General features: G+C 37.7%; 3 protein-coding genes across 6 annotated transcripts in view; 2 read left to right on the top strand and 1 right to left on the bottom strand.

Moving 5' to 3' along the window:
• The first annotated feature begins 394 nt into the window (after nt 1-394).
• On the top strand, nt 395-5418 carry LOC136251251 (ketimine reductase mu-crystallin-like). 4 transcript variants are annotated; one of them, XM_066043675.1, is made up of 10 exons: nt 397-593; nt 645-732; nt 1661-1852; nt 2196-2349; nt 2812-2874; nt 2938-3039; nt 3371-3575; nt 3924-4045; nt 4094-4190; nt 4744-5418. In XM_066043675.1, the coding sequence occupies exons 3-10, from the start codon at nt 1695-1697 to the stop codon at nt 4809-4811; spliced, it is 969 nt and encodes a 322-aa protein (XP_065899747.1). In that variant the 5' UTR covers nt 397-593; nt 645-732; nt 1661-1694; the 3' UTR covers nt 4812-5418. The 4 variants fall into 4 exon arrangements, with proteins under 4 accessions (XP_065899745.1, XP_065899747.1, XP_065899746.1 ...); XM_066043674.1 differs by having other exon boundaries at nt 398-593; nt 645-717; XM_066043673.1 differs by lacking the exon at nt 645-732 and having other exon boundaries at nt 395-593.
• Nucleotides 5081-18258, bottom strand: LOC136251244 (CCR4-NOT transcription complex subunit 3-like). The gene is made up of 20 exons (XM_066043663.1): nt 18098-18258; nt 17954-18021; nt 17791-17865; nt 17640-17729; nt 17527-17587; nt 16931-17094; nt 16701-16769; nt 15550-15594; nt 15449-15496; nt 15294-15357; nt 15015-15163; nt 11700-11762; nt 11346-11638; nt 10561-10997; nt 8419-8945; nt 7738-7882; nt 6226-6421; nt 5929-6061; nt 5521-5646; nt 5081-5468 (listed from the first exon to the last, which is right to left on the bottom strand). Exons 1-20 carry the CDS (start codon nt 18120-18122, stop codon nt 5370-5372), a joined length of 2877 nt encoding a protein of 958 aa, XP_065899735.1. The 5' UTR covers nt 18123-18258; the 3' UTR covers nt 5081-5369.
• LOC136251243 (centrosomal protein of 131 kDa-like) overlaps nt 18253-23373 on the top strand; it is a 14123-nt gene continuing 9002 nt past the window's right edge. The window contains exons 1-8 of the mRNA XM_066043662.1: nt 18253-19005; nt 19546-19692; nt 20803-20982; nt 21111-21190; nt 21235-21343; nt 21652-21725; nt 22150-22206; nt 22259-22334. Coding sequence (XP_065899734.1) covers nt 18370-19005; nt 19546-19692; nt 20803-20982; nt 21111-21190; nt 21235-21343; nt 21652-21725; nt 22150-22206; nt 22259-22334 — 1359 coding nt within the window. The 5' untranslated portion in view covers nt 18253-18369. The remainder of the gene's footprint in view (nt 19006-19545; nt 19693-20802; nt 20983-21110; nt 21191-21234; nt 21344-21651; nt 21726-22149; nt 22207-22258; nt 22335-23373) is intronic.

Here is a 23373-nt window from a genome sequence, read left to right as displayed (position 1 = left end):
GGTGCATTGATTGCCATCAATGAGAGAATATACAAGAATATTCCTCAGTCACATGCAACCAGTGGTGTTAAACACCTGTGTGGACATGGTGTGGACATGGTGTGGACATGGTGTGGACATGGTGTGGACATGGTGTGGACATGGCAAGGCATATCTTGAGAGGCTGATATAATTCCCCACATTTGTTGCACAGAGGCCTTTAGCATTTGTATGGATAAAAAACAATTTAAAGTACGGTAAATGTTTTTAATAGTAGGCCAAAGGCGTTTTAGTCTGTCCATATCCAATTTCAATCAAATACTGATGCAAATTTGTTCTTACTGTTGGGTGTAAAGGATCTATGGTTTAAGTTGTTGATATGATCAAAGACATGGCCATTGAGTTGAAAACCCCATTCACTACCGAGGGGCGCCCGCTTAACCGGAACGCTTATTGTAATAAACGCCTGTGCGAAAAGACCTGGAACTGTGGAAGTAAGCTTATTCGTCTCGCACTGCACCCTCCCTGACCCTGCACTGTCTCGTTACTCACAAACACCGACCTCTAATCACATACAGCCAGGAAGTCACAGACATGCATGACTAAATGATCTGGTGAGTAATTGAAATATTTGTGGTGAGGCTACGTACAGTAAATTACCATAGATATTATGGTAAAACTCCGATCTCGACCCCGATAGCTGAATCCAGGGGAATTTCTAAGTCCAGAAGTAGCCAAGTTAGATTTACAAAGGTTCAGCTCAAAATACTCTGATAAAGCAGCCAATTACTCAGTCATAATTTGTATTTTTTCCTTACAGTAAAAATAGACTAAAATTGTATGTCAGAGTATTTAAAACTTTAAATATCCTGGGGGCATGTCCCCAGACCCCCAGGATGACATCCATATCTGTTGCATGCTTAAGCTTCACACAAAGCGATTTGATGATTATTGGAAGAATATGCCACACGCAAAGGTCTGCGGCAATATTCATTGCTTATGTATCTCTGCCCATTGTATAATAATAATAACAGCTCCACCTCTTAACTCTTTAGCCTGCTCCTGAGGTTATGCCAGCAGAGCAAGCATAAAATGTCAGCTCTAAAGAATTTTTTGATGAAAATAACTACCAAATACTCAAATACATAATTTCCTGGAGGAGCATGCTCCATACAAATGTGAACACAACAGAAAATTTGGAAACCTGTCACCAAAATTCCTGGAGCTGCCCTTGCTAGATGCACACTGGAGACAATGATCTATGTAAACATCTTCATTTCTGTGGGAGTTTCCTTTAATACTACAGTATACCGGTAGTTCGTGGTAAGTGCTCTAATTGAACAGTTCATGTGACCTACTTGACATGGTAATGACTAATGAGGTGGTCTTATTAGTATGCCTTGGGACCTCCTCTTTTTAGCAAATTTCGGAAAAGGGGAAGGATGAAAATGTGAGTTCCAATTGTAATTTACAGCAATGCATGCCAAATTTTTTTGGAGACCAAGTGCCTCCCTCCTGTTGTACCCTCCCCTGGTAAGTGAAACTTTGCAATACTTAGCACTTTCACTATTGTGCACTAATGATAATACTATTCTATGAATTGATGGCTGCAGTCCCGAACTTGTGAAAAATATTTCTTAAAGAGTATTACTGATGTAGTAACTATTATCTAAAATTATAGTATTTTAATTCAAGACAAGGAGATAGTGTGCAAGATGGAGCAGCTGCCATTCATCCCAGCAAGCAAAGTGAAAGAGTTATTAGACCCCAAGAAGTTGATTGATGTCATTGAAGATGTATTGATACAGTTTTCCAAACAACAAGGTGTGAACCAACCAGTACGCTCCTTAGTACCAGTAGTGAAGCACGGAGGGTGAGGCTAAATATATTTGACTTGGAAAGACTTTGTCAATGACAGAAACAATTAAGTTACATTTCATAACAGCACTCCAAATAGGGTAATCACATACTTTTTTTACCATTCCAAAACATTTTTGTGTAATACTAGCCAAAGTTTCTATTGGAGTAGAAATTTTAAGGACAAGTTTTTGTTCAATACTAAATTCATGTATCCTTGAAAAGTCACAGGCTCCATGTGTTATGTATTTCCTTCATGCATCCTCAACACAGATGTCAACAGAATTAAACTTTTTTTTTAATTCAGCCATGCAGTATATATACAGTTTTGATTCATGTGCAGTGTTTCATCCCCACAGCTTTTTCGGTGCCATGCCAGCTTATGTTGAAACCAGTAAGTGTCTGGGTGTTAAGTTGCTGACATTTTATCGCAACAATCCTGATGAAAACATTGCTAGCCATCCTCATGCAGTCATTGCTCTGTTTGAGCCGAGCACTGGAGTCCCACTAGTGGTAAGCAGAGCAACCATCTCTCTACAACTACAAAACCCTTTGGTGGCACACTTTGTGTTGCTACAACAATCTCTTTCTAGAGTTATGCACAACATATAAAGGCAGGTTTTTTGTCCTCACAACTGGGACTTTGATATTAAAATAATTATATCGCATTATACAGCCCTATGATCCCATCCTTCATACAAACCCAGTAAAGGGGACATTAAGGTCCACTAACATGTACTTGGATCACTTGTACCCCAATAATGGAGGTGTTCCTCTTACAATTCCACATAGCCACATGTTGGAAAGATACATAGGTCCTAAACTGCTTGTCAATAAATTTTTTGCAACTATAGATGACTACATCTAGTATCATTTGTTGTTATACGAAACATCTTGCATTTGGGTGAACCGAACTTCTATTTGAAGTATATAATCTTATGTACATATTAGAAGACACTCCTGTCTTATTCACAGGTGATGGATGGTGAACACATCACACCGTTGAGGACAGCCGCGGCTTCTGCTGTTGCCGTCAAGGTGAGTCACATCTTACCATATTTATATAGTATAGTTATCAGTGCACCTTGTTATAACTGTCAGCACCTGTCCAGCAAGGATGTCAGTGTACTCTCCATTATTGGAACTGGTGTAGAAGCTCGCAGCCATGCTAGGGTGCTCATCCACAGTAGAAATTTTCAAGAAGTATGATAATTTTATTGTTAAAACTTCCTTTTAAAATGAATATCCTACTGTGTATAATTATTGCATGTGAATTGACTGAACATTTCTCATTGTGCTGTTGATGTTTTCATATTTAAGGTGTAATGGTCAATGACCATATATAGTCATTAAGTCTAAGTCCTTGAAATTAGGTTATGTAATCCTAAGGCTGCAGCACATGTTGCTGTAGACCTTCAGTGCTGGTCACTGTAAAGTGTTAATAAATAGTATATTGGTCCTTCATCACCAAAGATTATGTTTATTATACAGATGGTTTTTGTCACTGTGTTGTCATGGTGATATTGTACTACAGATCAGAGTGTGGGGTCGGTCACCAGTTAACCTCAAGAAGTGTGTGGATGACATCACAGCTATTGTGGGGGGAGGAGGGGCTCATGTTACTGCACACCAGGATGTCTTTGAGGCTGTGTCAGAAGCTGATGTCATAGTAACTGTGACACGAGCTAGTGAACCAATCTTCCATGGTGAATGGATGAAACCAGGAACACTTGTTTGTGGTCAGATTTGTGTGGTTGGATATGTTTAAAGATGTTACAGAATTTTAGTAGGTACCAACCATGTAGTTTTTGGGCATGATCAGTGAAACCATTATTAATTTTTAGCAAAATGATTGTGTCATTCTGTATCATCTTGACTGTGTCATGACATGTTGTAATGGACAGTCCAGTAGCTATTTGACATGATTGTGTATTGATAGCTACATAACAAGGAATTATTGGGAAGAAATGCATTAGTTTTGATAGGTAAAATTAAAAGCTAGTACATTTGTGATGTATGTATGAAGGAATATTATCCTGTGCATACCACCACATCCATCTAAATTGTCAAGTAGTTCTACTGATTAGGTGTTGGAGCAGTCCGTCCTGACTGGCGGGAACTAGATGATCATGTGATGCAGCATTCATGGGTGGTGGTAGACAGTAGGGAGGGTGCATTGAAGGAGTCAGGTGATGTTATATTATCAAAGGTATGTGGGGGTGTGTACTGTGGATCATGTGATCATCATGACACACAGGCTGAGGTATATGCAGAACTTGGAGAAGTTGCAGCTGGGACAAAGAAACTACCTTCATTTAATAAGGCTAAAAAATTCGTAGTTTTTAAATCTCTCGGTAAGAATACAAAGCAAGTAGTTTTATCTCTTACAAATTGTATACAGGGCCTCACTAATAGCTGTCAACAGTGGGTACCATAATAATATATGCATAGAAATTTTCTGATTTGTTGCATGGTTGTTCACAAGATTTTCATCTTTAAATGGAGACAAATAGTGTGGAAGTGTTGGTGTTCTCAAATATATGATAATTATAAACTCATAGAAATTATGTTTGTTCATAAAGAAGCAAGTGACGACAGATGAGTTGATACAACTAAAATATTTCAAATACTCTAATAGAACAATCACTTTTGTAGTTTGGTGCCTTGTTGACCAGTACTCTGAAGCCATATATAGCATGTCTTTAAGACAAACTTCTACACAGCTAGCTATATGCTAAATCCACATCATTTTCAAGTCACCTTGTATGAGCACAGTGGAACCTGTTAATCAGGACCCAAAGTATCCCTTAACATGGAAAATCATGGCACCTTTGGTTGGTCCCCCCAAGGTGACCTTAATACAAAGGGTTTTACTGTAATATGGTATAATGTATCACTTTCCTACAGGAATGGCCATTGAAGATGTCACAAGTGCCAAATACGTTTATGACTTGTCAAAACAACATTCAAGCTAAGAACTAACAATTTAAATATAGTAATTTTATTATCCAGACTTAGACATACAATCAGTGTACATGTATGATTGGCATATTCATGGTAAACACATTAAACTCAATTATAGTTATTGAGAAGCCTTAATAGGATGCAAGATGAACAATAGGGATCCTTTAAAGATGCCTGTTAACTACCCCAACTATTTATATTACACTAATACAAGTACACAATTCAGACCCCCCCACCCCCCAAAGCAAATCCTTAAATACGTTAATATGCACTGTACACCTTTTCATTGTGGGATATTCTTTTTGTATTAAAATTTTCAGTGGTGTGTATTATAATGTAGTACAGAGGTTTTGTTGTACAAAAAATGAGCATGATTATTTCAACAACATGTGCCACGCACACAAACACACACACAGAGACGCACACATACACAGAAACTACTACAAGTTGACGACGAATTAAATGAGTGAGTGGGTGTTTTGTTTGGCTATTCGATTTTTCCATTAGATGTGCCAGAAAAAGAGAAAAAAATTTAACAAGTTTCTGTAAAGTTGGCATTAAATGGGATCTCAAGGTAACTCCTTGTCTTCGAGGAATTTGTACTCAAAGGTGAAGCCATCCTTCTTGCGTTGCTGCCATTTTTCGAAATCAAAATAAATATATGTACCCTGCGTAGGATGAAAGAACGTACATTAAAGATCTTAGCAGTTGCTTCTTTACCATTTCATATTCATCTGTGATGGCTTTAGGTTCTTCATGTCTTTGGAACCACATCATGTACTTTGTGTGGAATCTCCATGATTGTTTCTTGAGTGCTTTTGCTGCCAAGTATTGTGCCTTGGTCCCCTACAGCAAACACAAATGAGTGAACAATTTAAACAATACCTCCACATGCCTAGCAACTAAATTCCAGGAAATTTAGTTACTAGAACCTCTAAGAGGTAGACTAGCTGGTGGCAGACTATTGGATGATAAAACCTAGTCAGTTGGGAAAAAGACAGATAGTCTTTAAGACCAGGAGGGCCTTACTGGACAAAGTTGCATTGTCTAAATGTAAAACTATACATTAAGAAATACATGTAATCTTATAAATGCAATAGCAGAATAAAGACATGCTACCTCACTCACTTCCATGTAATAGAAGATGAAGAACAAAGTCTCAATTGATAGTCTCTGGTACAAATCAAAGTTGTCAAATGTTGCAGGTGGGTGTTGATGGTGGTAGAGTGGTGAAGGGTGTGGATTTCTTTGTAGGTAAGGCCTGTAGGGTTGTGTGTACAAGATACAACACATTGGTAGTATGTGTGTGTGTGTGTTTGTAGTGCCGCTAGTCTGGTATACAGCAAAATCTACCTAGCTCAAGTGGTGGTCACACACATGCAAGGATGCACAAACATACATGACCATCATGTCACCCTCACATACCGAACTTTCTCACTGTCAGCTGGTTGTGGTAGGTGTCTGAACACAGTGTCCAACATGCGTGACTGACTTATGTTCTCCTTGTTCAACATCACTGGCCCCAGAGGGCTCACCCCTAGTAGAGGCTGTAAGTGGGCATCACTTCTTGATAATGTTGAGTTGCTTCTTTCCGGCAACAAGCTATCCATACCTACCAGACCTAAAACAGTGGAATAATACAGTATAATATGAACACCTTGGGACCAGCCAACTACATTCTGGCCCTTAACTAAGTGTTCCCATATTTGTGTGCCCACATTAATAGGCTCCACCTTAAACTAGATAGAATGTTTAGTGCATGCCCTACAGTTTGTCCATGTAGTTAGTTTGTGTTTAAGGTATACACCACATCTAAATAGTGAAGGGGGTTGAGGTTGAAGGTATATTATCAGCAACAATGTTACAGTAGAAATGCAGTATGCAGGGAGCTATATAGCATTAACATAAAACTCAACATTACAGGATATTATGAATTCGTCCCCTTGGCAATTGAATTAGTCACGTTGGCACAAAGAATTCGTCATAATTAAATTGTCTTCAAGAAAGCAACCGTTCATCACGAAGTGAATCATTTTCGCCATGGAGAGTTATGTTTGAGACACTAGAAAGTAATTAAAGCTGGTTGTACTTGAAGCTGATAGCTGTCTGGCAAATTAATTAGCTTGTTCGTGAGTGACCATGCCCATCGCTAATGGGGAAGTACAGTTGGGAAAGTTGATTGTAGTGGAAGAATTATCATCATATAAAGAGCTGTTTACTACAGTTGTACCTGAATAAGGTCTTGTAGCAGCTGCTACATCTTGTTTTCATGTTTTCTTCAGCTGCCAATCTTGTTACAGATGAATTCTAATTCTAATGCCAAGTGATGAATTCAGTTGCCAAAGTGACAAATTCAATTATTGCACCAGGACAAATTCATTTGCCAAAGTAACAAATTTAATCGCCAAAACCTGTAAACAAATGACTGTTTGAGTGGTTGACTGCTCTATTAGAGTATCTTGATGTCACTGAATGTACCTTATCTACAGCCTTGTTTGTTGTCCAGTGATAATGTAACAATAGCTTCTGTAGTATGTCAGGGATTTTTCTAGGGGGGGGGGCAAAGGGGGCATTTTGCCCCCCCTCCCCCCCCCCCCCCCCCCCCCCCCTGAACTCTGCCTCAACCAGCCCAATGATGAAACAATGATAAATTGATTTGAAATCATAAAATTTAGTCGATGGCTAGCTAGCTACAATAAAACTAATTTAGCCTAATTTAAGTTCTGCCTCCCCTCAATTTCTGAAAAACTCGGATTGCCCCCCCCCCCTCAATTTATTTTCTAGATAAATCCCTGGTATGTTGTGGCACATTATATCTATATCATGATAAAATTATATTGTTTTGTTGTTGCCCAGCCCTAGTAGTATACACATGTGCATGCAGGCAACAAAATGGTTAACAGTTAGCTAACCACAATTAATACATTGCACACTCACTTCTTAGTGCATCTCCACCTTCAGGCAATTTCCTTGATGGAGGAAAAAGGTTGGCTTGTACCACAGCCTGCTCTGCAATGGCCTTTAGTGATGACAGCTGAGGTGTTGTAGTGGTGTCTGTTGTCATTGTACTTGATAACTGTAGCTATGAGAACAGCACAGGATTGTGTAACTGATTTGTAAAATGAATAGATAAATTTTGTACAGAGTCAACTTACATAGCCACACACACACATGCACTACAGAGCAAAGCCTCCAAAAGCTGTGCAAAACACTTGCCAGTGAACCAACATTAAGATTCCTGTGTGCACCACTCACGCACTTGAAGAAAATCTTTCTGGGGCAGAGACTAGTAATCACTGTCCATGTCTCACAGATAGAGGCTGTGGAGCTTAGTTTCATAATGGACTCAAACACAAGACAAGGACAGTTGGGCATTTGCTTTCCTAATTGACACCAGGACACCATTATACAGCTGGGTAAATCAGAGCAATGTGACTTGCTCAAAGACACAACAACAGCAATTGGGAATCATAGAGCTGGAACTTTGCGATTACCAAGCTGATAATACTCTAAGCCTCTAACCACTGCCTGCTTCACTGGTTTTGCTGGTGACACATACTCTACACACACACACACGCATGCACGCACACACACACACTTAATACTACACACACTCACTCCAGCACTAATAATTGATGATACACTACTTGAAGGAGATAGGACACTCCCACTGATTATTCCATCATTACTGCTACTACTAAACCCTCCAAACTGATCAGTAGATGAAAACTTTGACAGTCCAGTAGACGACTGAAGAATGGCAGCCGAAGTGAAAGCATTTGGTGGATGGAAGGCATTAGCATTCATGATCATATTTAGTGAATGGTGTTGCTGCCCTAACATGGCCGCTGCATTTGATGTGGAGGCCGGTCGTAATGACATGTTAGGTCCTTGCTGTTGATGTAGTAATGCTGTACTATCATTTACCAGTGAGCTGTTTGTTAGTCCGTGTGATGATAGAGGTGGCGTTGATCTTGACACTGGACTCGAATTGCTGTTGACTCCACCAGCTGAACTATTAGGAGTTGAGTTGCCTGAGGCAACAGATGATGGTGTAGACAGCGGCTGTTGCTGTTCTTGATGAAATTGAGTGTCGACTGTGAGGTGTGCTGGCTGTGGTGCTGTAATAGTACCACTACTTGGTGCTGTAAGGGATAGATAATACATAGTAATAACGTGTTATGTTTAGTAATAATTAACCATTGTGTACATGTGAAAAATCCTAACAGTGTGTGACTGCTGACTGTTGTATTCAGCCAAACACATCGGGGAGTGATGAAACTATTAACTTTCTAATGATGACAAGTTCCAGTCCTGCTGTACGTTTTGGCATTTAAAAACAAAATGTTAACTCTTCCAGTAATTCACTATGTCCTATGGCTATACTGTGGACCTATTCAATTAATGTGGACACTTGAGGACTCCTACATAATAATCTAGGTTCCAAAGTATCAGGACTCCTTGGCTGATCCCATATTGCACCACATTACGTGAGTGTTCTATCAAACAGTACGGCAGGTAGGGATCCCCAAATACCACCTTTAAATATCATCATATTACGCGACAAAAATCACCCTTATGGAATAATATTAGTCTATCTAACATCAAATACAGCATTAAAAACAAGAAAACACATACAGGCGGCTGGATATAGAATTTTAAAAAACAAATCACCGAAACTCGAATTTTTGTCTGACTGCCTGCCTGCCAGCCTGACCACAGTCGCAAGGTTGGAGGCCAAATGAAGCAGCGCACGGCCACCATTTTATGCTACAATAACAAACTCACCAGTGGGATGTGCCTTTTGGGGTTCCGACGAGTTAGTGCCCTCTACGCCTTATCTTTCCTTTAATCTTTAATAAGGCCGATTGTCTTCTTGTTGTTGCAATGAAGCTATACCAAGATGTTAATTTTCCCTATCAACTCTTTCCTTGAGCAGCATATTTAGACACCGCAAACTTATTTAAGCACTTATGTTTGGTAGATACTGGCAACTTCATGATAGGTTCAATGCCATGCCTATTAATTAATTAATGCAATCTTGGTTGACTAATAGCAATCGAGCATTGAGACCAAACCTCTTAACAATCTATCACGATGACACACCCCACTATTATTAGCCTAGCTGTATTCATAATGCTAGTACAACAAAAATATGAAATAGTGACACACCCCCTGGTAAGTGAAAGACTGAATCGAGATACTCTAATACAACACTCACCCTAATAGAACAGTCACACGTGTATAGCTGTATGAAAAACCAAACAAACTAGTATATTAAAATTGTTATTAATTTAAAATGAAGTAGGGATCCAAACAATAAAAACAGTAGAACAATATATGAATGATGGTATTACAGCATAGCTTGGTGGTAAAATTCCTACTTTGGCATTGTATAAAATGATTGTTATAACATGCCAATGTAGGGATTTTCCCATCAAGCTATGCTGTAATACCATCATTCATCTCTTGTTTCACTACTTTTTATTGTTTGGACCCCTACTTCATTTTTAAATTAATAATTCTTAATATACTAGGTGCGTGTAGAGCTCTTAAAATGAATAGGCCAAACAAATCTGAACACATCTGTCTAACTCTAGAACTTTGGTGTTCGAATAACTCTTGTACCTAATACAACATTGTCACTGTGACAACCAACAGCATGTCAACAATAATGACAAGATGTACCACACACGCACGCGCACACACACACACACATTAAGAACTATGCAATACATATTGTACAAACAAACTACTCACCTGTAAATACTGTCTCATCAAGGAATGAAGAATTCGTACTTGACTGGGACGAGGAGACAGTTGAGTTAGGTAACTGCTGGTCTGATGGAGGCTTCTGATTGGACAGAGGTGATGTCATCGGTAATAGTCCACTTATTTGATGTTGTTGTTTACTCAATGGTGACAACAAACTGACTGGACCATTTTGTAAAGGCATCCCTGAGGGTACAGTTGGCATTGATGTTGTTTCTGAAGGACTGAGTATTCCCCCGGTATGATTTACCATAGAGTTACTTAGTGATTGTTGTGAGGGTGGTGATAGTGATGCTGGTGCTGGTGTGTTGTTATGGTGACCACCGGCTGCTACAGAGTAGGCAGGGCCAGCTGGGGGTAATGCTGCTTTTGGTAGCTGTACAATAGTAGGTTTGCCTGTTGAACCATTGGTTGAAGGTTGACTGCTGTGTAGGGAACAAATGACAATTTTAAAACAGTATTGTGTATCAACATACATAATTACAAGGTGACTGCTCAATTACAGTGTTTGTAAGTAATGAACAGCTATTACAGGAGCTCTTAAGCAATTAACTACACACCTTCGACAGTTTCTGACAGTTACCAGCACAGCAAACATTATGCTGGTCAAAATCTGACAAAAAATTTTTTTACATCACCTATCCATATTATTTCTTAAAAGAATCCACCAACAAATAAATTAAAAAATATATATTTTCGTCATAGCATCGGAGTATTAAATTTGAATTCTAATTATTGCACACAGTACACAATTCTAATTACAGCTGACCAACCTGACTCTGTTATTATTGATCATTGTTAATGATGTTGTTGACGAGGTTGGTATTGATGACAACGACAATGATGGTGCCTTACTACTACTGCTAATACTACTTGGTGTAGAAGATGTTCTACTAATAGAAACAGTCCGTGATGAATTACTGATTGGTGTTGTTGTTATTGATGATGCTATCGTCGTCATCAGCGGTAATGACATTGGCATAGTAGTTGCCATGGTGATAGGCATTGTACTATTGGAGCTTACACTGTGCGATTTAGTTGGTGCCCTTCGAGGTGATGGGGGTACCTGAGGTGTGAGACAACAAACACACAGGTGTACACATGTAGTATTAATATATTGTAGTTACTTCAGGAGCAGTTGACTCTGATTGAGATAATGATTTGCCTCTTCTTCTTTCATCAAATAACTCCTGAGTGTTGATAACAGAAACAAATAACAACACTACTTCAATACTTTAGCCCCACAGGTTGCATCAAGCTAAAGCCATAGTTAATTTCCTTCTTTAAAACAAATTGCATTACTCATTTCCAACAATTTAATCAAACCATGGCTCCAGGGTTCCAGGTGTATATAAATGACTCACACAAATTTTAAGTTCAATGTGAATTAAGTAGCTACAACAAAATTTTGGCAAGAAAAGTTACGCAATTGTCTTGCACAGGCGTTTATTGGTGTCCTAGTCTTTACATCAAAGCCATACAACATACTTCACAACGAACCAGCAGAGCTCAAAATAACAGTCAACAGTCTTCCGTTCAAATCCCTCCTACAACCGACCAATACTTGCTATTGTCAGCACTTACTACTGAGCATGTGAAAATAAGATCCCCAATAGATCACCATTCACTCTAATAAGAGAATCAAGCAAATACTTATAGTATTCAGCTAAAATTTGATTTCAGACAGTTTGATGTTCAAAATTTTCTATTAGGTTGACATGTTTTACATGCCAGTGTACAAACCATGCAGGACAAAATTTGTTTAGGTCTGCAGTTACTGTAGTACTTGAGGTTTTAGCCTTTGAGCAGTGAAGCAGAGGACATCACTAATGAACTCACAATGAATTACCACTAAATGTGACCAGCAGAGCAAAAACCAGCTGTTAATTTTCACATATTCCTCAAATTCCATTTTATTGCTTCTCTGTTATCTATAGTAACAAAGGAGTGGACAGCCAGCCTATGGTGATGAATAGTCGTGGAATTATAATGCTAGACAGTTGGAACAGGAATAAATTTGATTTGTACAACAATATGGCAAATAAAATTACAGGTACTTATTTAATCGATTATAGCTCACGGCTGAAAAAAAAAAAATACGAAGTGGCTCTTCACCATGAACTGGCAAATTGATCGAGGTATGATGTTGGTAAACTTATTTCTACCACATCGTAAATAACTGTCCATAAATCACGTGCTTATGCTGTACAAACACAAAACAAAGATCTTCTTACGTAATATCCATGAACAGGCAAATCTGATGGTATATATGGTTTTATTGGTTTGAGCTTTGTTTTAGTGCATACTGAAGCAATTAAAATGTGCATAAATCTTTTAATGTAGCATGTGTATTTTTACTCAGTTTATTTCAATAAGCTTTTATTGTAAAATAGAATTTTATGAAAATGGCCGGTTTTTGCTCAGCAGGTCGCAAATATTATTAGTTCTGCCTGGAAACTGTTGGCACAAACATTTGAAAATAAGCACTTGTAAGGTTGGAACCACTGAACATGGGATAATGAAATTGTGTAGTTAGGATATGTGCCACCACTGTCTTGTCACACATAGCATAATTTTAACCAAGAAAACTACACAGTACATTAATATCATAATGCTGACACGAAGTACAGTCGAAGTATCTATTATCCAATGAGCTGGTCAGTAAGCCCCCACATATTGCTATTGTAACTATTATGGTCTGTGTGGAATACACTAAATAAAACTTTGCCAGCTGATTCAATCAGCTACGTTAATTCACACATCAACTGGACCAATCCACTGTACGGTAAGAAATAAAGCCCCAGTACAATATAACAGCACCAAATATTTATTAATTACAGTAGTTTCACATTTGGTCACTTAGTGCAAGTCACTACAAGACATTTTGTATATTACATATTTTCGAGGAGTGTACATTCTAAGATCCTTTAAGACAACACCAGGCAGTGGTATCATGGGATTGTTCTACTACATTTCTCTGCTATAAGGCAACTGTAACAACATGAGGCATAGTAACATCCCTTAAGTACTATAGTATTTCTGAGAGAGGGTGCAAACTATAGATAGTGTCATAAGCTATAGTAACAGATCAACTTGTTTGTGAAAAGATCTCAGGACCAGGTGTGCATGTGTGGATTTACAATTTCACATCTGGACTAAACACTATTCAACAATCCACCATGTGGTCAGGTAGAGCTGGTGGCAGTTCATGTTACACATAATATAAATCTTTTATCAATGGTTTTAAAAATGCTCTAAGTATACACTGTATGTAGAATATAATCAGTTTGGCCTCACTGTATACTAGTCTTGTATCGTTGCTATCTATAGTATTGATGTTTGCATGAAATACAGTCATCCCATAGCAATAATTTTAAAGTTTTAAATACAGTACACCTATATAATTATGTGATGAGATTTGCAAAACAAGCACATCTGATCCACCCACTTTGACGATTCCTAGCATCAGTTGAAAAGGTTATGGACTTAAAAATGTAGGCAAAAAGTGAGCAACAACACAGCTTAATGGGTGGAAAGATGTTAAACTTATGTCTTTGAAACAAAATTATGGTCTTGCAACATGATGGAATTTGATGTGTGTGGAAGACCACTTCGCAAACCTGGTCACGTATTGTACACGTATTGTGATGAAGCTCAATTTATGTAAGTTAGTAAGGTCAACACAGGTAGAATGTGATAAATTACATCATATAGACACCACCAGGGAAAAATCATGATGTATAAAACAGGTTGAACTAGTTAATAAGGTCATGATATTTCACATGACAACCATACAACTAGAATGTAACTAGGAAGCCATGTTAGTACACACCAGCACACATGTTCATAGCCTAACAACATATAAAGTGATTGCAGTCAAGCCACATCAAATCTTTTAACATTTGAGCTGGTCACTATAATGAACTGAAGCATAGATTAGCTATGTTTGGGACCTGCCAGACAAGGTCACTATAATGAGGTGGTCATATTCATGAGGTTATGAAGACAGTCAAATGGTCTTACTAAGGAGAGAGGCTGGTGCACTTTAGTGTGACACGGATTTAGAAGTAATAATGGACAACACAAACACATACACAAGTACAATATCTGTACTAGTACATGAAGGCCAGGGATATTGTACTCGGGGTATTTGTAACAGTATAATATTGTAGCTTACTACAACTAATAAAAACCTGTGACTTGCAAAAATCAAAAAGAATAAACAAGTGGATAAGTTGCTGTAAATCAGAAAACTTCCACATTTGTGACCAAAATCACAAAAGTTTCATTCATAATTATTCACATTGAAAATATGTCAAAGAAAGATTTGAATCACACAATTCATGAAGGATTACTCATGTAGACATTAGCAGATTTACAGTACAAGAAATAAATGTCAGGGTTTCTGTACACATAGCACACTAGCGACTTAGTTACAGTACCTGTGATGTTGACTTTAGTGGAGTGATGGCCTTATTGTTACTATTAGTAGTTGGTGATAGAGGACCAGTTGATGATGTTGGTGGACTGTGTGGTGGCCCACTGAATACCTCATCATCATTCTGTGTTAAGAGAGCTATTCCTTGGGCTGCTGTGAAAGAGAAGTATCAGATAATAAAATGTGTCAGTTAGTAATATATGTATGTATGTGTAATGTGTGTGCATACATTTAGTGTGTGTGTACGTGCTTGCTTAGCTAGGTGCATATGTTAGTAGTTTACCAGGAGGCCCATCATCAATACAAAGATCATCGTAAATTAATTCATTTTCTGTAAAGTCTGGTTCCTACAGTGAGGAAATAATATACATAAGATGAGGCGCGCGCGCACACACACACACACACACACACGCACACGCACACACTACACACACACACCTGACTACAATCAATATAGTAGTTGACATCTTCTTGGATATCTCTGATCTATTCAACATAATAAGTAGTGTACACATTACCACTCTGTCATCATTCCATACCTCATCTGGCTCCATTGTACAGTTATCTAGCTTACGCAAAATGGCCTATTACAATACACAAAATAAATTATTGAGACAATGCGTACAAACTCATCTATATATTGACTGTGTGTATAGTGTGTGCATGTGTAGTGTAATATGCGTGCATGACAGTGTGTGTCGCTGCAGTATGTGTACGCATGCATGAATCACAGAGAACAAATAAAATTTACAGACATCTCAGAAAACATACACAGTAGCTACATAATTGTCAGCCTATAGGCATACTACTATAATGTCACAAAACATAGTAGTAAGAATTTGATGTATGTATCATGTGTGTAGTTGATTAATGTACAACTAATACTACACAATAAAGTGTCATTTTATCTTGTTACATTGAATGTCAAAAAATTGGTGAGCACCAAAACCAGCCTCTGTATGACACAACAAAGGTTTAAAATAAGTTGGACATTTTAATTTACAACCATAAGTTATATAGCTAAATTAATAGTCTGATAAATATTTTATCCTACAACATGTTTTGAGTTATACATACACCCAATGGCCGGTCAAAAGGACAGACATATGGAATAGACTAGTGGAATATATACACATATTATAGAGCATGCGATGATTTCTTAGTGGAATACTGACATTGGAATTTTTTTCAAATCGCATGGCATAGCGTATGACTGTGTAGCAATTAGTGTCATATAAACTCAGCCTCTTGCAGTAATAATCAAAGTGTACGTCATGCCCCACGTAGATGTTATGCAATTTGATCACTACAAATGTCAGTAGGTACATGCACAGTTATAGAGTAACAGCAATGATTACAAGTTTAGTAAATATATACTATAAATATCACAACAATGCTTCACGCCTAATGTGGATATGGAAACACCAACAAAAATAGGTAAACAAATGCTAATTTGGCTAATGGTATCTGATTTGCCTGATTTAACTCTCTACACCTTATATGTAAACTACTTATGATGCAATACCCTTAAAGACACAAAACAGATTATATTATCAATGTATTGATTATCAAGGTGTCTCACGGGTCTAAATGTGTGCATACTATATGGGACTATGGACAAGTTGGCCTCAGGCCTGGTATTAACATTTCATGGCGATCATTTCTAATGTAATTCCAGTATACTACTCACTTCTAGATGTCTAATGTGATATTTATGCCTGTCCACCCATTCTGTTAGCTCTTCCACACGATCAGCTTTCTGTGGCAGCAAAACACAAACAATTTATATATAAATACACACAAATAGATTTAATGAAGGTATTTAAACTAAATTTATTATGACTGCATTCAAAATAGTTTAGTTCAGTACTATTGTAGACAGCATATACACACAGGGTACATAACACCATTTTTTCATACATCTCTGTCTAATTTCCTCTTCTTTGAGCCAGCATAAAGTGATTCAATCTCGGCATCAAATTGTTCGACCTCCTGACTGAGCCTGTCAATACAATCAGTTAACCATTGTCTGATGTCATCTCTTTCTCTTTGTATTGGATCTATTTTAGCAGCTGATCCCAGGCCTGCAGATAATGTGTGTAATAACGCAGAAAGGAAAATAAACATCAAGTGATTTCCATAAAAGACAAGTATATTACTCTATCTTGATACACTAGTAAACTATCATATTTCAACATGTATAGTATCTAATGCAGGCCCTTAGCTACACGCATACTCCATTTATAAAACACTTGTTCAGCATTTGTTCAAAACAAGAAACTCCTGGACAATTTATAAACAACCCTGCAGGTAACTATAGGCTTTTTCTCTTACAAAACAGCATTTTATAGTGTTACTAGGTCTAGACAATGTTTACTGTTAAGTACAAGGGCTTTGCTTTAATTTTGGTAAGGTAATGAGACTATCACAACTAAATGAGCATGCTTCAATTTTTCATCATTATGATGTTAATAAAATTGTTACTCAGATGTTATGAAGTTAATGTAAGCCTGTACCTTCTTTTGAGTATGCCTTTGTTTTTGTTTCTCTTTCTACGATCTTGAATTTCTCCATTTGCTGGACAAATAAATACACAGTAAAAACTAAGTTTAATAATAAATTAACGTACTGTTTCTATCAACTTTCTATGCTCTACTAAAGGAGATTTATCCTTTATTTCACTTGACGCTATCCATGTTTTAATTTGGTCTCTTAATCTCTATTGAACACAAAACAGAACAAAGTTAGGTGAGCATAAATTAGAACACAAAAGTTAAAACCTGTAGTTTTTTTATTTCTTTCTTCAAATCCGCTTCGTATTTTTCTTTCTGATTGGCATTCGCTGCCGTATGTACCTATCGGGACGGTTTAACACTTGTTACGAGTGTTATACACACGTAAACAAAAGTAGGGTGGTCTTTATTTAGAAACTACACTTCTAACCTTTTCCCAAATGTCGTCAAACGTTTCTACACCTTCTGTAACCTTTTTTAAACATCTGTCTATCTCCGCTATAACAGTGTGATACAATACAACTCCATAAAATTTTACCAGCAGGACGTTTTGAAACGTAAACAGCATCTTTACCTTGTAGTTTTCTCTTATCTGCCATATCTATAAAGTTGTTCTGACTGGAAACCAATCATTGAAAGTGTTTGGAAAAGAACGAAAAGCGCCACAATTACGAACACTCCAACTCGTGGGAAAAAGTGCACGTGAGCAGTTCGTATTCTTTACTTTGTTTACTTGATCACGTGAGGTGGTGGGCATTAGTTAAACATTTGTAATAAATTTTGAAACGTTTAGTATTTGTTTCGTATCTATGATTGTAGGAGCGCACAGGTTGTTATGAAGGGAAGATGGAGGGGAAAGACTTAGTTTTAACTGGCAAAACATTTACTGGCCACAAAGCTAAGGAGAGGCACCGTCCAATGGTGGCTGCGAATTGGCTACCACCTCGCCTTAATATCCCTACCACTGGAGTAGAGCCAAGCGTAGTCAGCGCTACTGCCAGGAGGAATTCTAAGGACAAGACAAGCTTTAAAAACAAGAGGCCACATTCTGCAAGTCTCCCAGTGAGAAAATTGTCCAACACAACTCGACCCTCTGCGGGACTAGCTGGCCCAGGTGAGCACACCACACGTGACTCCAAGCATAGTACAAGAATCGACCTGAGAACAGCTCAAGTTGTTAGTAGTGACGTGGCTGTGAGTGAACCAAATTTGTTATCAGAAAATGAGGAAGGTAAAGTGAAGTGTCTGGAACACCAAACCCCAGACAATAAATCCACTAACTGTGGTGATAAAAATGCTACTACAAATAAAGATAAGGAATACATTCGTACATTATCGGCTGTCAAGATACAGCGGTGGTATAGGAGGCTAAGGACTGGCAGGTTGAAGAGCAGTCATAAACTGGTACAAGGATTGTTACAACAAAAGAAGGAAGATTTGAACAAGAGCAGAATAGCAGAGCTTGAGAAAGTGGAAGCACAGGTAAGCATGTGCGTAGCAATAGCAAATGTGTATGTAACATTAAGGGTTTCTATGATATAACTACATTACACAGTGCTTTACAAATATCCTTAGGCATTTGTGTATAATTAACAACTACTTAACACTGTGTAAGTTATGGTTAATAAAATTTGTTGGGGGTAAATTTTGGGTTGTGAATTCTGTTATTAAACCTAATGTAGTTTTTGGAAATGGCACTTTAATTGTTTCCTTTCATCCTCCACTTTTCATAAAACTTGTTCGTAGAGATATCCCACCCCATAGCTTATATTCATTAAATAATGTAATGTATTTGATTGACGGTGGGTTACTGTAAATAGTTACTAACTTGTACCATTAAACATAGTTGTACAGCCCAATACTTAATATACTGTAAATAGGACCTCAGAGTGCTATCCTCCGGACTAGAGACTTTTACACATAGCTAGGTATTACTCCATCATATGCCACTTGTTTCAGTATTTTAATTTTGTAGCATGGATAAAATGTTTAACTTTAACCTGTATCTTAATATGTTCATAGGCAAGAGAGTTGTCACAATTAGAGACGGAACAACAGAAGAGAAGAGCTTTGAAGGCACAGAAGGCTAGACAGGCGGCTATTGAGAGTCTTAAGTTGAAGAGGGAGGAGAGAAAACAAGAGGTGAAGAAGATTGCCGAACAAGAAATGGTACATGATACAGTAGAAGAGATAATTTATGAAGTGATATAGTTTGCTATCTGGTATACACACATAACCCTATACAGTGAAACTTATGGGTAATCTTTGGTTCTGACTTCATTAGACAGGTGGTTACTTTTTACGCAGTTGACACTTTTGGGGAATATAAGTCAGTTTAGACAGGTGACCTTATTACACGGTGACTTTCTTAGAGAGCAGTATTTCTTATTCTTATGTGGCCAGAAGAACGATACCACGCAGGTATCCAACATATTCTCAGCTAATAGAACAGTCGAATTTCCTTTTGTACTCAATAAATAGAAAGAAGAGTCTGCTAAGAAACGTCTTTTGTGTATATGGTATCTTGTGTCCTTCAAAATGTCATGCATATGAAGCCAAGTATTGTACTGGCATTAATTTCTACCATACAAATTGTGCTACATATGTGGTTGCCAAGAAGCCATTATTGGCTAAAACAATGGATAGGTTAGGATTATTACAAGTGAACATCATGTCTGTTACCCAAACCAGACATGAAAACTATCAAAATAAAAACGTTCTTTAATGGAACAGAATCAGTGAGTTTTACAAGTGCAAAATCAAGATACTCTAATAGAGCAGTCGTATATTCTAAGAGAAGATTCAGCATACAAATTAACTATAAAGATGACACCTAAAAATATTGACTATTTCTAGTCTTTACCTAGTTGTATATACATGTGTTTAAAAATGACTAGCTCAAAGCTGGTCACAGGCTAGCCTTGTGGCTTGATTATTTATCATTGCAGCCATTTCTTTACTGCCACCATTGTCATAAATTACATTTTCTTCACACCAGAAGATTGCACTCTTCTTACAGCTGGGTTAGATATTTTTTACCAGCTAATTATCTAACACCACCCAGATCTAATAGTGGAAATGTGGTTTGCTATTTGAAAAATTAGCCATGGCCATCTAGTATATAAATATCTATATCATATTATTTTGGGCAGTTAGTACTAGTTGCCAGCTTCTCCTCACATTATTTTTGAAATGCATTATGTTGTGATGGTGTTGTAAAGCAATAGTACAATTCTCTTGACTACACATTTTACTTACCACATCATCATTATTCTACAGCTGGTGCTGCAAAGTAATGGAAAGGTGCAGCGTAAGAAAGTACGACCAGCTAGCAAATCATCCAAACAAAGGACATCATCTAGTGTAGCTCCAATATCTCGGGGCGGTCATGAAGGAACTTCCAGTGGTGATGGGGATTTCCCTAGTGCACTGCCACAGGAAGTTGAACAAATTTTTGAGGTGAATTGAATGTTAATTTTGAGTTTTTAGTAGAGTAGTTACTAAGTACTCTAAGGATAGCTGATATGTAGGTAATTGTTATATGTTCAAAGGACATATGGTATTACTTAATTAATTTTGTCCTCCAGGCTAATGCTCAGCCACGCCAGTTACGGTCTCCCCCGGCAACAGCTGCTGACGCTGAGAAGGGGATATCCCCTAATGATCGGTTAGTAATGGTGATCATTGTATAGGATGATGTGTTCATTGTAGTAGTGAGAGTAATCAGAGCAGTCACCCTGCATCATCAACTTATGATGAACTGCTTGATGCTTTGAAGTTGTTGGAAGAAGACCCTGAGCCTTTGAAACAACCAGCAAATGTGAGTGCATCTGTCTGTTTGTGTATTTGTCCCCACTATATGTATGTCAGTAAATGTACTAGTTTTATAGGGAGGTCGATAATTATAAAGTTTTCAAAAGTTCAATTGTGATATATAAATAGGTGACCACCATACTTATAGGACTACACGGTATATGTAGAATCTATTTCTTTATTCTGACATGCATGTCTTGAAAATGTACATTCTTCTACATGATCTGTCCATATGCCTGTCCCTCAATCCATTTGTATTGTGTGTTCTAACTGTGCTTGTATGCTTGTTTGTATAAGTCTGTATGTGTGTCTCAGGGTTACTTGTCAGCTGAGAACTTACATAGACTAGACCAGAAAGGTGTTAGTGGTAGCGGCAAGAATGTTACCAGGTGTGTGTGTGTGTGTTTGTATGTGAGTTTATATAATATAGTACGAGTTGTGTGTGTGTTTGTGTCCGTACATTTTTGTTTGTGCAAGTAGGCACCAATTTATTATATTATTACTGTGCAGACCTCTGAAAAGAGACTATATGATACACAGATCACAACAACAAAAAATTACAATTAGCTATATATACTTAATCTATTAATAATTGTAGCTAGACCAGCTAGTCTTGGTCAATGTCCTTAGAGTCAATCGTGTGCTGGGGTTGTTTGAGAATTCCAGAGTTTGATAGTGGAGGGAAAGAAGGAATAGAAATAGGGATCAATTTCATTTTACAACCAAATCCCTTTTTCAGCAGCACACCGTATTAAGACATTTTCCACCCCTGCTAACCCATGTCCATTGTTACTGCACCTTCTCCTCCTTCAGGTTTGCTGATGATCCTCTACCCATCAGCAGCACCCAGCTAAATGACAGCAAGATGCAGTGAGTGCTATAGTACACCTTATTATCCAGTCACCAACACACCTTATTGTAGGAGTATCCTCTCCTTCCTTGATGAGATGGAGAAGGTTGATAATGATACGACAGTCAACCAGCCAGCGTCAGTGGAGGTGAGGCAGACTGTAATTAATATGGGACCAGAGGTGTGGCCTCTCTAATGAGGTGGCCTTATACTGAACTAGCAGGCTTAATTTTGCCCCTTTAAAAATTTATCCATTGAACAATTTTTAGTGGTTCAAACTAGTGTTGTTTTAGTACAGCAAATTCATTTTAGTTTAGTTCTAGTTCTAGTACTCCAATTCTGTCATTGTTTTAGTTAGTTTTAGTTCTAGTACCCCAATTCCACCATAGTTTTAGTTAGTTTTAGTTCTGGTACCCCAATTCCACTAAAGTTTTAGTTAGTATTAGTTCTGGTACCCCATATTTCTGTAATTTAGTTAGTATTAGTTTCATTTTAGTTAGTGTTAGTTTTAGTGTTAGATATCTTCACATATACTAACCTTGGTAGCACCCCCTAAACTTACAGAAACTTTAGATTTGGTGTTTTGATGTTCAGCACTATTTCCACTTACCATTGTGCACAAATGAACAAATGCTCTAATAGAACTGAGCTTAAATAACCTAAATGGGCAGAATTAATGCTGAATAGCAATTTTTCAGAGGAGGTTGGACACGATACAAGCACTTCTGAAATTTATTTCTGTTAATTGCATAATTCTTATATATGACAAGGAGTTAGTGATAGAAGAAATGTTTAGCAATATCCACATCATGTTACCTTGTGCTTCTTAAGATGAACAGAAAATTCTTATTGCAAGGCGGGTGTGTGAGTTTCTAATTCTCTTTTCGATTCTCTGTAAGGCCAAACTAGCGGCGTCCGCTCTTCTTTTTCAATACTCTGAGAGGCTTTGTTAGCATGCACATTGCTTTCTTCGACAATCATTGTGTTTAAATACATGTACATAAGGCGTTCCTATAGTATTACACATGGATTCCACCCAGCGAATGCTTACACACATGATCCTGTAGATTTCAAGAGAAATTTACGTGCCTGGAGTAGTGGGGTTGAATGGGGTTGACCGGCTGAATAGACTAAACTTGAAGTGCACTCTCGAATGGTATTTGTGAAAACTTTCGTGGACGCTTGGT

This window comes from Dysidea avara, chromosome 3 (genome assembly GCF_963678975.1).
Source record: "Dysidea avara chromosome 3, odDysAvar1.4, whole genome shotgun sequence".
Lineage (NCBI taxonomy): Eukaryota > Metazoa > Porifera > Demospongiae > Dictyoceratida > Dysideidae > Dysidea > Dysidea avara.
Note: the sequence above shows the minus strand (reverse complement) of the source record. Positions and strands in the feature narration are given on the sequence as shown.